This window comes from Photinus pyralis, unplaced genomic scaffold (assembly GCF_008802855.1).
Source record: "Photinus pyralis isolate 1611_PpyrPB1 unplaced genomic scaffold, Ppyr1.3 Ppyr1.4_LG7, whole genome shotgun sequence".
Taxonomy (NCBI): Eukaryota; Metazoa; Arthropoda; class Insecta; order Coleoptera; family Lampyridae; genus Photinus; species Photinus pyralis.
In genome coordinates this window covers 38,805,367-38,819,274 of record NW_022170738.1, presented here as the reverse complement: position 1 = coordinate 38,819,274, position 13,908 = coordinate 38,805,367, and the positions used below count along the sequence as shown (strand labels likewise).

The following is a 13,908-nucleotide window of genomic DNA, read 5'->3' as shown; positions in this document are numbered from 1 at the left end:
CAACTTTTAAGATCGACTTGTATTCCAAACCACAGTGAACATGCACCCTGTGTTTTTCTCCCGCACAAGCGTCTACTGATCCACTATCTACCTCTTGTAGCCACAGCTATATACGTCAACGGCGCTAAGTAAACATAACCTTTAAATTTCAACAACTTTTATATAAACAAATTCGATTAAACATTTATCGTTAAGATGTATAACAGACCAAAACATACAGACACTGAGGACGATATCCTTAAAATGCAAGAGGAATTTTTCAAAAATAAAGGAAATAACTCCATTCAACCTGCTGCGAAGGTTGTTAATGTGCAAAAAGGTTTGTACGATTACTTCTGTGTAGTGATTTATAAGTTGAAAACACTGATTTCAACAGATAATGTACCATCCAAATCGGAATCAAATACACTTCTTAATGACAGCTTGCAAATAGCGAACACTTTCGAAGCAATACCCACCAATGCAAACATAGGTAGCATTGTTCAAAAAGTGAACGTAAACTCTGGTGTTGTTATACAACCTTTTCTACACAAAAGAGGGTTCCCTGAAGCCAAACGCAGAGAGGTGAGTGCAATTCTGTTTGGTCGTTTGTTAGGCGGCATTTTCAGTTAAACACAAGACCGTGTAAAGGAAGCATATTTTCCCAGCACATGAAGAAACAGAAATTAGATCCAGTTCCATGCGAAATTCCGCTTACCGTAAGAGAAAATAAAGAACATCCGGATCACAGCTGTATCTTGACAGGACAAGATAAGGACGCAATACACAAAGAAAATGTCTCAATTTTGCAGCAAATGACTGTCGATGAAATAAAGGAAGAACGTGAGAAGCTCCTGTCGACTATGGATCCTGCAATTGTTGCTTTTCTAAAGGCAAAGCGTCAGAATGTAAACGAAAGCCGCACCAAAAGTATTGCAGAACAGAATGAAGCCGCTCAAAGTTTTGAAGTGGAAGATGTGGAGGCCTCAAGGGAGGTTTTGGACGTGGAAAATTCGGATAGGTGGTTAAATTTTGACAGCGTTGAGCTTGGTAAATTGGCATGGATGACCGAGTTTAACGTTCCCAAGTGCAATAAGGGGGATGTATACGAAGCTCGGTTTGACTTTGAAGGCTGGATTTTGCCGTACAGTGCCCCCATGACTGAGAGTAATCGTAGCTTGTACCATCATGGGGAGGAGCCTGGGAGGCCGGGGTATACCTTGCAGGAGTTGTTTCAGTTGTGCAGGTAATTGCGCCTAGCAAAACTGTAGCTTAGGCAACCAACATATCAGTTCCGGTAGGTAGGTTGTCTGTGCTACAGTATTTCTACCCGAGAACTACTTAAGGTGAATTGTTGCAGGTCAAGCATTATTCAACAGAAAATAGTCGCGTTAAACACAATCTCCAACATACTCGCGCTGGTCCAAAGCGGCGTTTACGATAATATAATCGACATACCCGTGGAGCAAATTTTCTTCGTGCTGAGATTTTGCCTGGATGACAATACGGTATCTGTATTGAACGCAGGAGTAAAGGCGTTCCGTAACTTATTTTATTATCCTATCGATGAGGCGTGCTTGGATAATTTGCTGGGGTTCGGTTTGGGGCAAGTACAGCCGCTACTCGCTGTTGACCATTCGGAAACCGACGACGATAACACTGTCAACGATCAGCAGCTGGCGGAGACGAATTTGATCAAATGTTTGGCGCGCTCTGACATTTTAAAACGGATACGATACATCATTACGACTGTAAAGCCCTCGGTGGAGACGATCACTTATTGCTTAGAAATTCTAATCAGATTGGCTAGAGATTCGGATTATATTGCAAAACGAGTTTTTGAATGTGAGGATCTTATTGCTTCAATTGTAGATTCTTCGTTCCATGTGTTAAAGTTGGTGGTAAGCAGAAAATATGTCAGTTGAGGGTGGGTTCCAAAATAATTTTTCAGAGGATACCCATTCTGCTTATGGATGTCCCGTGGTGCAAGCAGTAAAATTGGTTAGGATACTGAGCAGCAGAAATAAAATGTATGCTGTTCAGTTTATAAATCGGTAAGTATTTTAGGTAATGCTGAAGGGCTAACTGTTGGCCCCATAATAACAGATTCAACCGCCATAAAGAATAGCAACTATTTTAAAATATACAGAGTGCCTTAATAGTAGATATGGGTCTCCCTTCTAGGTTTTATAACAAATTGTCTTTAAATTCCCCCAGAACAGTCACATCGCTATGGTAAATCTCAAATTTTAACTTTGAGTCTTCGCAGTAAAATAGTAGTTCTTAATTGTTGCAGATACAACCTAATGGCGTCTTTATCATTTTACCTTTCGGACGCAACATTTGCGTTAAATTCAAACGGGCTGAAGTTACAAGTGGAAGCTTTGCACTTGTGGAGTGTCTTCGTACATTACAATTTGGCAATGGATTACTTCGAGTAAATTTGTGACTTGCTTTGCAGGTTTAAACATTTTATTTTTCAGGCAAATGCAACCCATTCTAATTAAGCTGTTAGATTTCCATGTGAAAAAAACAGATTTGGCCTCATCGAGCTATTGCATTCAAAGTCACGCCGCCGCTTTACTGATATTTTTATCCGCAGCGTTTCGGAGTAACGCATCGTGTGCTGGCCAATTTTTGCCATTGCTGCACGAGTACGCGCTCTCAAAGTGGGTGGCACAGTTTGGGTCACTTTCTGACGTTAAGGTTTGTTTATTAAAAAAGATATAGAGCTTGAGAGTTGGTTATATTTTGAAGAATTCTGAAATTTCTATGTAGATGTTCTAACCAAATTTCATACTTTATCTTTATAATTAAGAGTTTTATGAGAAAATATCTTGAACTTATCGTGGTATAAACCCCCTACCCTGCAACTTTTAACCCTTGCTAGTGGGGATATTTGAATCACTGTGAGATTGTAGCGCTTTTGAAACTTTTGAAGTGCATAAGCCAGCTGCTAATTTACGATCGGTCGAAGCTGCAGCTTGGGACGCGCCAGATCGTATTATTCCCGTAATGCAGACTTCAAGTTGTATACCATTTGTAACGGTTCTGTCCAGACTAATTATACAGTGTGAGCAAAGTGTAGGTGTACAAAATAGGTGTATAGTCCAGGGAATAGAGGGTTTTAACTTGCAAAATGAGAAGTAGTTCGAATTTCTTTTGCATGTCATAGACAGTCATCTGGTGGTTAAAAATCTAAGTTTTCGACCTCCCACCTCTTGTGCTTCCCCCGTACCATCCCCAAAACCCCTGAAATTTGGTTGGTTTCTTAGTTTTTCAATCATGTCTTTTTAATGGTTCACTTTAGAAAAAAATATTGTTATCAGAAATTGTAGACCATAAAATTCTACACAACTTTGATATACACTACTTTTTTGTGAAATGTTTATTAAAGAAGATATAGAGCTTGAGAGTTGGTTATATTTTGAAGAATTCTGAAATTTCTATGTAGATGTTTTAACCAAATTTTATACTTTATCTCTATAATTAAGAGTTTTATGAGAAAATATCTTGAACTTATCGTGGTATAAACCCCCCTACCCTGCACCCTTACCAATGGGGATGCATAATAATTCAACTTTCTACCCTTGCTAGTGGGGATAATTGAATCCCTGCGAGATTGTAGCGCTTTCTAATATACTTTTAAAATTAAAAAATTGTTTCACTTCAGTTCAGTTTCACCTCCCCTCCCCCCTCCCCCGCGTGGTAGAAATAGATAATTAAACGCTCTTGTGGCGATTGTGAAGTTAGTCAGAGAGTACAACGCTTATTATATATTATGTGTTCTATTCCTCTTTAAATATCTATTCCTACCGCGGATGGGGGGGCGTGGGAGGGGGGATGAAGGATTTTAAGGATGAAGCTGAACTGAAGTGAGATAATTTTTTTGTTTCAAAGGTATATTAGAAAGCCCTACAATCTCACAGTGATTCAAATATCCCCACTAGCAAGGGTTGAAAGTTGAATTATTATGCATCCCCTTTGGTAAGGGTGCAGCGTAGGAGGATTTATACCACGATAAGTTCAAGATATTTTCTCATAAAACTCTTAATTATAAAGATAAAGTATAAAATTTGGTTAAAACATCTACATAGAAATTTCAGAATTCTTAAAAATATAAGCAACTCTGAAGCTCTATACCGTTTTTAATAAACATTTCACAAAAAAGTAGTGTATATCAAAGTGGTGTAAAATTTTATAGGCTACAATTTCTGATTACAATATTTTTTTGTAAAATGAATCTATAAAAAGATATGATTGAAAAACTAAAAAACCAACCAAATTTCTTTGGTTTTAAGGGTGGTACGGGGGAAGCACAAAGGGTGGGAGGTCGAAAACTTGGATTCTTAATCACCAGATATTCTTTCATGACATGCAAAAAAATTAGAACTACTTCTCGTTTTGCAGGAAATGGTCCATTTTCAGTCTCTATTTCCTGGACTAGTAGAAAGCTTTCTCAATTTGAAATTTTCAGATTAAGGTCGCCTTTTTGAAACATGGCAACATATCAAATTACCTTAAGCTGCTAAATTCGACATCAAATTACTGCTTGGTTTCAAACTGGTTTACTCGGTTAGAAAGCGAGCTAATCGCCAACTGTTTGAAAATTGCCGTATCCGTCCGAAACGAAGTTGACGTGTCGCTCTTCTACGAGGTCGCGATAAAATCGTTGAGTATTTACAACAGCGAATTTAAGGAAGATATCGGGTACATATTGAGGAACATTGTCTTCAGCACCTCATTCTACCCCTGCGAGCTACTCATAAATAATTTACACATCGAGCATGGAAATGACTTATTGGTAGAAACTTTGAATAATCTAGACCAGATAATGAACGTTTATTCGGCGGTCTTAAATATAAAATCGGTAATCTGATTTGTAAAAAATTATAGTAGATGTAAGGCGGTATAATTTCAGGAGACACGCGACAATTTGTTTGTTAATTTAAGTACAGGCACAGTGATGCCAATCGATTGGATTTACAGCCCGATTATATATCTATACATGAACCAGCAAAAAAATAAAGAAGTAATATCGGAGAAACAGCAAGTTAATATCGTTACAAACTGTTTGCGTTGGATTTATTTGTACGAAACTTACTTTCCGAATTTGGCAAAGTTAATTAACGCCACGGACCGATATTGCAGATTGGCTTGTACATTTTTAGGCAGTGACAATTTATTTTTGGAGTCGGAGATACACAACTTGTTGGAAGCCTGCCTACAGCACATCATTAAAAATCACGAGGAGAATATTAACTTTAACAGGCCGATTGAAGGTAGTAACGTTTGTATACTCGTCCGCGCTTAGTTTTCGGTTTTTAGGTTTAAATAATTTCCAAGACTTTTACACGCAACTCTTGGAGCAGTATCAAGGTGTGAGTTATGGGGACGTGCTATTCGGTAACTTTGTTCTGTTACCTTTAATTCAAAGGCACAGTGTGCGGTATCGCAAAACTCTATGGTCGGAGTACGCCGGCATCGTTCAAATATTTAATGTGACGGCGGAACAAGTAAGGATGAGATCTTTTTTTACATCCTAGCGGATATTTTTGTAGGTGGTTTGTCCCGTGGAATTGTTTTTAACACCTGAGGAAACCGACATCTCGCTACTCAAATGTTATAGACGAGCTTTAGTTACAGGACAAATTCGAAAACATTCAATTTTGTATACTATTGCAAATCATCATGTAAATAGGTTTTTATCAAGGAAAAATGAAAATAAAATGCAGGTATGACTTGGTTTTTCATAGGAAACATGTTCTTGTTCCTTCCATGTTAGCAGTCGTCCTAGAAAAATGCAACTTATGAGACCATCCCTTTGCGACTGGGATAAAATCGACTCGTGTGTCATTGGTACTTTATCCATTTGAGAAAAGAATTAAATTTTTATCGCCTGCTGGATGAAGAATCTTATGACAGACTTGATAAATAAATAGCTAATTATGTAAATATACAATAAAATTCTCTTCTCATTGTAATGTGTTTAATTACATTGTCGAACACCTAACGGTCGTATTTCTTGGTCCAAATTATAAATAAATGAAATGAATAATAACGCTTGGATATCTACAGACTGATTGTGCATGAGTATATTGAGTAGGGGAACTGATTATCGCAACTCTCCAATACCCGTAAAGGCTAGGCGGAAAGCATTGTATCAATTCTCGAGTCCAAACTAGCGACTTCTAGCGGAATTCGGTTTCGTAACTAACGCAGGTAGAACAAAAATATTAAAATTATTAAAATACAACAAGTTAAAAAGTTATCGTAAACGATTTACATAAAGCGCATTTCCACTTCCATTCATTTCCTATTTGTAAGATGCTACTTTTGTTAAAATTGTAAAAATCCGCCCACAAATATGAAAGATAGCGTTGCACATGTGCAATCCATTTTTGACGTGCTATTTCAATTTCAGTTTATAAGAAGAGTTTCATTTCAATGCTTTTCTAAATAAGAAAGTTTTAAGTTTTCCTTTGTTCCAAGTGGCTATGTATCGAATTTTATTTAAATCCCTCCATAAATAAGAAAGTTGGCACTGCGCATGCGCAAGACCAAATTTTGAAACTGGCGTTAAATTTGCCTTTATTCCAAGTGGCTATGTATCAAAATTCATTTAAATACTTTTATAATTAAAAAAGTTTGCAATTCCGTTTATAAATGGTCGAGATGCGAAAGGGGCACTGTGAATTTTGAATCGATTCGACTCAACTTTTGGCATTGTGTATTATATGGCTAAAGCCATGCCCATATTGAATTTCATGCAATTCAAGTCATACTAACGGAGATGTAAAAGCGATAGGACATTTCTAAACAAAGTTATCGTTCACACGGACAGATAGAGGGACATACAGACAAAGGAACAGACAGACGACAGACAGCAATACAAAATTATAAACGATCTCTAGGATCGTTAATAAACGGCAAAAGTGTAAAATTATGGAACATGTAAAAAACGGTTTGTTGGTTTTTTTACAATAACTTTTTTTGTAAGCGGTACAGAAAAAATTCCTTCCTTGGTGCTAGACTCGACACCATAACCAACCAAATAGCGAAAAAAGTAGAACAATAGCTCTTAAGATAAAAAACTAGTAGCGTCTCAAAACGAGCGGACGGACAAAGTGGCCACAATAGCGCATTTTTTTGTTGTGGAAATGCGCTAAAAATAGAAAGGATTCTCTAAATCCAAATACCTTCAAATAATTTGTAAGAATTTCCGAAAAACTTGTGCGAAAACTGTTTCGTTGGATATTTGGAAATTCCCTGAAATGTTGCTCGAGTTGATCCCAGTGGATAGGCTATTTTGTCTTCAAGACCAATTGCGTGTATTGGTTTCAGGTTGCGAAATAAGTGATTTAAAATAAATACTCAGATGTAACTGTCTGACTGTATTTTGTTCCGTTTCATTTTGTATGCTGAACATTCTAAAGGGCTTGGGCGTATTTTAGGGTAATATTTTGGATAGGCTCTTCTCCCTCCCATCATAGATCAATCTTTCATTTGTACCGTGGCATAGCAGGGAACTATTTGCCCAGAATTTAACGTAGTCTTTATTGTGTGTTATTTATGCCTCAAACTCAATAGGACCCAAATTATTGATATTTAAAATAACAAAGTTGATGGCTACTTCCGGTATTTGCGAAAGTGGCGCCATTTTGAAAATATTTTAGTTCAATTCTTGGTGCCAAAACCCTTCAAGGACATCAGTTTAGTTTCATTTTCAAAGTTTCTCCATATCTTTCTAACTGACGCTCGTCAAGAATGACCCTGTATAGCATGCAACTGCTTCCTAATAATTTAACCAACTGTGTATCTCTTACGGTTTCAGATTTATGCTATTCATTCTTATCTTGGACACATTATATAACATACAAAAAATATTGTTAAATTTGCCAGTTTCAAGTCTCTATTCCCTGGACTATATTAAGTCTGTACTTTTATAAGGGAGCTTGCATGAATTCAGATACTGAAAATAGTTCAAGGATACTTTAGAATTGCAAGATTCATCATGACAAATAAATATATGTATGTATTTAAAAAATTACAAAACACAAATACATAATATAATTAATGAGGGTTGTCTATCAATTAAAACTAAACAATCAAGTTTTCGACAATGATAATAATACATATTTGTAATAATAATGTTTGTATATACGACTTATAAACGAATAAACTTTGAAATACAGCAGTCAATTCAATACTAAATCAAACATTTATACGGCACACAATTGAAAATGGGGTACAATCAAGTCCACGATCCTACAAACCCATATTGCTTTACATGAGTATTCCATAACTTCGAGTAAGAGAATAAAATTTATCACTCCCTTTGCCAATTTACTCAAAATCTGTACAAATTTAATCAAATACTGTCAAAATATACCTTTGTACACATTAAGTATAAAATTGATTTTAAAATGAAAACTTGGTACGTATCTGCTATGTCTACCAAATCTACTTAATACCTCCTTCCTTACATGATGTTGCATCGTTTTTTACCGTCACCCATGCCGTTCTCCAACTTAATCTTATCAAAATCGCCGTCCGTATCAAAGTCGCACTTCTCGACCATAACGAGTTGAGGTGTGCTGCTTTTTTTGAAAGTCTGTCGAAAGTTAGTGATGGGACTGGACAAATACGAGAAAAGACCGGGCGAGTCCGATTTGACACGCTTGGAGGGCGTCGGTGAGAAACTGCGCGATTTTCTCTTCATTCCCATCGTAATTTTTTGTACTGATTCGTAGTCGGAGTAAATATCCCCTTTTCCGTCAACTGTATTCTTTAAGACGTACTTTCTGTAATTGTCGCAAGCTGCAGAATGGATACCGCGTCTGCCCGACAAACTTTTGACGGTATCGGCATAACTGCGATTGGAGAAAGTCGAATTGGTGGTGGTGTCGAATATGCTCGAATCTTGGCCGGTAAAATCGAAATTCCTCGTCGCGTCGTTGCCCACCACCGCTTTTGTACTAAGATTATCGGTCGACACCGATGAGTAAGTGTCCGACGTATCGTTCAAATCGATCGTTTCCTCGGGAGGTTGTAGATTTATGTTAATTATGTTGGGATCGTTCGACGACGCCATTTTCTTTGGTGTAACGCTGCCCCCTCGCGAATCGCAAGACAGGTCGACAATTTCGAGCTCCTCCGCTTCTTGGTCCGCAATTTTGGGGGTCTTCGGGGTGGAGACGTTACGTGAGTGCGATCTACGCGTTTTACATCGACTATTCGAACCCTCCGACTCCACTTCGATGTCATTCTCGTCGAATTGAAGTTCAGGTATGGGTTCTTCGTCCTCCTTTTCCAAAATGAGCGGGTCCATTTCGACAGATGTGCTCGGCGAGGATGGTCGGGAATTTTTGGGCTCGTATTTTTCGGTTTGGAGGGTTTGAATATTGATTACGACGTCTTTTAGTATAATGTCTGATTCTTTTCCCGCTTCAGCTGGAGAAGTGTCATTGTCCTTTTTGATTTCTTTTTCTTCAGTATTTTCTTTTGGATCCTCTTCGTCTAGAAAGATGCGATTTAATTAGGAACACAATTAATAATACATAACTGTAGTCGTGAGTATGTAAATCTCAGGGTAAGCTAAAGTCATGTAAATACCATTCTGATCGCATAAAGAGGAGATTTTTGTAATTATTATTATTATTATCTTATTCCGTAAAAATCCAATATAGCGCCCAAGAAAGTAGCTTCTACATCTAGTGTGTTATGGAAAATCCGATAACAGATTCAGATTCACAAAAAAAAAAGTCCCATAGAAGGCGCTAACGGGAACCATCCAATTCTGATCGTTTACTCGAACATTACACTCTGGATTTACCCTTTACTATTGATTGATATTTACCTTTCGCATTGTCATTTTTTATTGATGGTGTGTTCGATCGACTGCGTTTGTGTATGGACCGTTTGGTGGCAGTTGACTCACTACTGTCACCATTGAGCTGATCAGAATCTTTCACTGCTCCCTTCTTCCCATCCTCACCCTCACTTTTGGCGGTTTCATTCTTACTTTTCATGCTCTTGGTGCCTTCCTCTTTGGTTTTACAATTATCTGGCGTTTTGAACTCGCCATTGGCTTCATCTTCTGATTGCTTTTTGGAGCGTGTCACCACCTTTTGACTCATTCCTAAACAGCAATAAATTAATCAAGAGGGGAATTGTATACATTTGGGTGTGTAAAACACATGAAGCATATCAATTTAAAAATAAATAAATAAAGTGCCGGATTAAGGGATCAAATTACGAATGTAAAATGATCTTTCGACAGAAGGACGCAAGAGGCAAGACTCCATTCATAAAAACAAAACAAAGAAGCCATATTTTCACCCAAGCAATTGTGCACATTAAATTAAACTTCTCTTCATTATTACCTATCGCGAATATACTGTAATTGTTAAATGCAAATACTTACCAGTATGAGTTATTGTATAATTGTTCAATTAAAAAATAACGACAACCGGTACACCATTTGCCGACAAAACCAAACACAAGCACAACCATTAACAGTGTTGGGGAATCTAACTTACCGGCAGCGGGCAGCCTGTGTCTGAGTGGGAAGGATTCAAAAGTTCAAATTAAATTCGTTAATTGTATATACAGAAGATACAATAAAAGGTAATGACCTCTCTAAAAATCCTTGAATTTTTTACGTTCTGTCCAAGATTGGCGTTTTTCTTTTATCTATAGTATACAGTGTAAATACAGTCTGACCAGATCTATTTCTCTTCAGAACTTTCAGGATATGTGTAAATTTAATTCAACTTTCGGTCCTAATCATAATTAGGAAAAAAAAGATGGTGATTGGTTGGCAGTCCCCAGAAGGTATGTCCTCGAATGACCTCAGGTTCTTTCATGATAACCCTGTGCAAAAACGCGCCCGACTACGAGATGGTCCTTTGAAGAGAATTCTCTCACATGGTGACAATCTAACATCATATTCCACCTAGCCCTGACCTGGGTGATGTCTTAAGTTCTTAAGTTAAGGTTACATTTGTAAACTGTAACTGGAAGAGTTGGCTTTTGACCATAAGCACCTGTTTGAGGCCAGTCGGGCAAATACATCGGTTTTCTCATTTCCTTCTGTTCCAGCATGCTCTTTGACCCATGCGAGCTCAAGGGTGTTGCTGCTTATGCTATTTGCTCTCTAGCTAGTGCATGGTGAACTTTCATTATCCGGTTTATAACATGCCTATCCACGGGAAAGGCTCCAAAAAAGCATTTCAGATGTTCGGAAAGGCATATAATCTCAGAATCCGACCTTCCAAATAACCATCTAAAGTTATTTTCAAAGCTTTTTGGCGTTTTCTGGAACTTTTGAGATTATTACCGCAAAAATATTGTCAAATTTGCGCTAGTGTTAGTTTTTCTACACTTTCCATGGTTAAATAAATCACTACGGTAAACAACTTGGGACAAACCTTTTGCTCTTGATTATACATGGTGCGTATAATATGTTGGTTAATCAAAAGTCCCTAAGGTGGTATGATAGCCACTTAGTATAATCTTTACATAACCTCAAAATTTAACCTTTAAAAATTTGTAAATTGTACGCCGATCTGAGTAATAATTCATTGGCTGTCGATTATCTAAATCTAAGCATGATGTAAATCTAAATATGTACTCAAGAGAAAAGCACAGACAGCCGAACAGTACAGCACACAGAAAGTTACGAAGCCGTTCGAAAATGTCTGTCGTAAAAACGGTCCTGTACTTGATCGCTAACATAGCATCTTCGATTACAATAATATTATTAAACAAATGGATTTACTCGCAAAAAATCTTCCCAAATATATCTCTAACGATGGTACACTTTATTGCTACATTTTGCAGTTTGTGCGTATGCGAGAAGCTAAATTTTTTCAATGTTAAGTCTGTAAACGTGCATCAATTGGTCACGTTGTCACTTTGCTTTTGTGGCTTTGTCGTTTTCACGAACTTAAGCTTGGAGTACAATTCGGTCGGTGCATTTCAAGTCGCCAAAGTGATGACTACACCCGGCGTTATGATCATACAAAGCTTTCGGGGAAAACAATTTTCGCACAGCGTGAAATTCGCTACAGTAAGGTAGGGCATGGCTCTTTACATGTTTAAAGACGCTCTTATTTGTAGGTGCCGATCGTGGTTGGTGTAATATTGTGCTTTAGTTACGACATACGTTTTAATACGGTTGGAACGGTTTTTGCAACTTTAGGCGTAATTGTTACATCGTTTTATCAAGTGGTAAGGTTTGCTGGTAAATTGTACGATTTTAAATTTGACCATTCTTAGCTTGTGAATTCGAAACAAGCGGAAATGCAACTGAATTCGATGCAGCTGCTGTTTTATCAGGCACCATTGTCTGCATTTCTCCTTTGTCTCTGCATACCTTTTTTGGAGCCTGAAATAGTTACTACATTCCTGCATCATTGGACCCTTACCGAAGTGGTTAGCAAGTCTTAAATAGTTGTTTCGTTTATAATGTAGTTTTTTAGTGTTTTATAACCATTTCTTGTTTGGCGGCTGTGTTAGTCAATTTGACCACGTACTGGATCTTGGGGAACACTTCTCCTCTCACGTATTTTTTTACATTCCATGCTTTTGGTATAACTTCCCTATAATTACACTTTTTAGGTATAATATGGTGGGGCATATGAAATTTGTTCTAATTATGCTGGGAGGATGGTATTTATATGACCGAGAAATGTCACAAAATCAGTGGTTTGGAGTATGTTTGACGTTGTTCGGTTTGATTGTGTACACCCATATAAAGGTGAGACTTTTTTAGGTGCCTGAATCGTTCATGACCATTTTTTTTAGATTAAAGAGAATGAAGCAAGAATTACCAGTCCTACAGAAATCCGTACAGAAAAGAATTGACTTATTTTATTTTTATACAAATATTTTTAATATAAAATGTTTACAATTTTTATGTTTTTGTAATAAACGAATTTGTACAAGCGTTTATTATCGTGAAAACTCTGTTAAGTTTATTTAGAATCCATGGAAACCAATGAGGATTTGTACCAGATAAGTTTTTCGGACACATGAAAAACCAGCCCTAATAGTCTTTCAACAGAGAACAGATTAAGACTGTTTCAAGTGCTCTTATTTACAGCTTTTTATTATTATATTGCTCGCTCATTAGCGGTTCGTTTTGCCCGCTTTACGAATTTTGCAATAGTTTATTGGTAAAAAAAAGTTTATATGAATTAGGCATTAATTGTGCCCACTTGTGAACATAAAACGTTTACAAAATCAACCTTACTGTAGGTTTAAATAATAAAAATTGGAATTGCAATTAAGTTTAATTGATGTAATTGTTACAGGCTGGAAGAATGAGGCTGTGGATTCATGGACAATGCCAAGATCGAGCTAGGTATATGCGTCAACAATAACTCAGGTCCATTTTGCTGGTGTGTAGTAATTTGTATGTATGTGCAGTGTTACAGTTCACACCAGTCGCTTTTAAAATTCTTACTGCTCTTGTGTACTCTATCAAAAGTTGGATTTGTAGTGGGTGAAAAAATCACATCGGTCACATTTTAAGTCGTTGACAGGTCCATATGTCTGGATGTGCTTTAAGACGTTTCGTGATGAAATCGCACTGGGTATACTTTAAATTCTTTGTGATCTTGCATGTTAATAATTGTGTTTTATAATTAAGTTTATCGTTCATTTTATTGTCACACTGGACACATTTTAAATTCGTGGTAGTGTCGTGTGTTAAAATGCTATTGCTCATGTTCAGTGTTCTACTTGTGGTGCAGGGGGGCAGCAAAATCTTATTGCCCTATAGGCTGTGAAATTTGCACCTGTGATATTTTGAATTTTTTAATGTTTTCTAGCCTCGACATCATCAATCATGCAATATTTTCTTCTTCAACAAGCCTTTAATATTTTCTGTGGCCTTAAACCATCGACATATGTCTGTCTTAA

The 13,908-nt window shown here is 37.1% G+C and overlaps 3 protein-coding genes across 3 annotated transcripts; 2 read left to right on the top strand and 1 right to left on the bottom strand.

Moving 5' to 3' along the window:
- Positions 1 to 115: 115 nt before the first annotated feature.
- LOC116176235 (RNA polymerase II-associated protein 1) lies at positions 116 to 13,814 on the top strand. Its single transcript, XM_031494717.1, has 13 exons — positions 116 to 319; positions 377 to 564; positions 609 to 1,225; positions 1,340 to 1,899; positions 1,931 to 2,033; positions 2,276 to 2,416; positions 2,463 to 2,685; positions 2,914 to 3,063; positions 4,457 to 4,849; positions 4,901 to 5,261; positions 5,308 to 5,495; positions 5,541 to 5,714; positions 13,299 to 13,814. Exons 1-13 carry the CDS (start codon positions 196 to 198, stop codon positions 13,365 to 13,367), a joined length of 3,291 nt encoding a protein of 1,096 aa, XP_031350577.1. The 5' UTR covers positions 116 to 195; the 3' UTR covers positions 13,368 to 13,814.
- Positions 8,035 to 10,570, bottom strand: LOC116175734. Its single transcript, XM_031494002.1, has 3 exons — positions 10,406 to 10,570; positions 9,839 to 10,120; positions 8,035 to 9,498 (listed from the first exon to the last, which is right to left on the bottom strand). Exons 2-3 carry the CDS (start codon positions 10,116 to 10,118, stop codon positions 8,462 to 8,464), a joined length of 1,317 nt encoding a protein of 438 aa, XP_031349862.1. The 5' UTR covers positions 10,119 to 10,120; positions 10,406 to 10,570; the 3' UTR covers positions 8,035 to 8,461.
- LOC116175735 (solute carrier family 35 member E3-like) lies at positions 11,488 to 12,948 on the top strand. The gene is made up of 6 exons (XM_031494004.1): positions 11,488 to 12,052; positions 12,103 to 12,213; positions 12,262 to 12,417; positions 12,465 to 12,547; positions 12,604 to 12,742; positions 12,790 to 12,948. Exons 1-6 carry the CDS (start codon positions 11,609 to 11,611, stop codon positions 12,847 to 12,849), a joined length of 993 nt encoding a protein of 330 aa, XP_031349864.1. The 5' UTR covers positions 11,488 to 11,608; the 3' UTR covers positions 12,850 to 12,948.
- Positions 13,815 to 13,908: the final 94 nt, after the last annotated feature.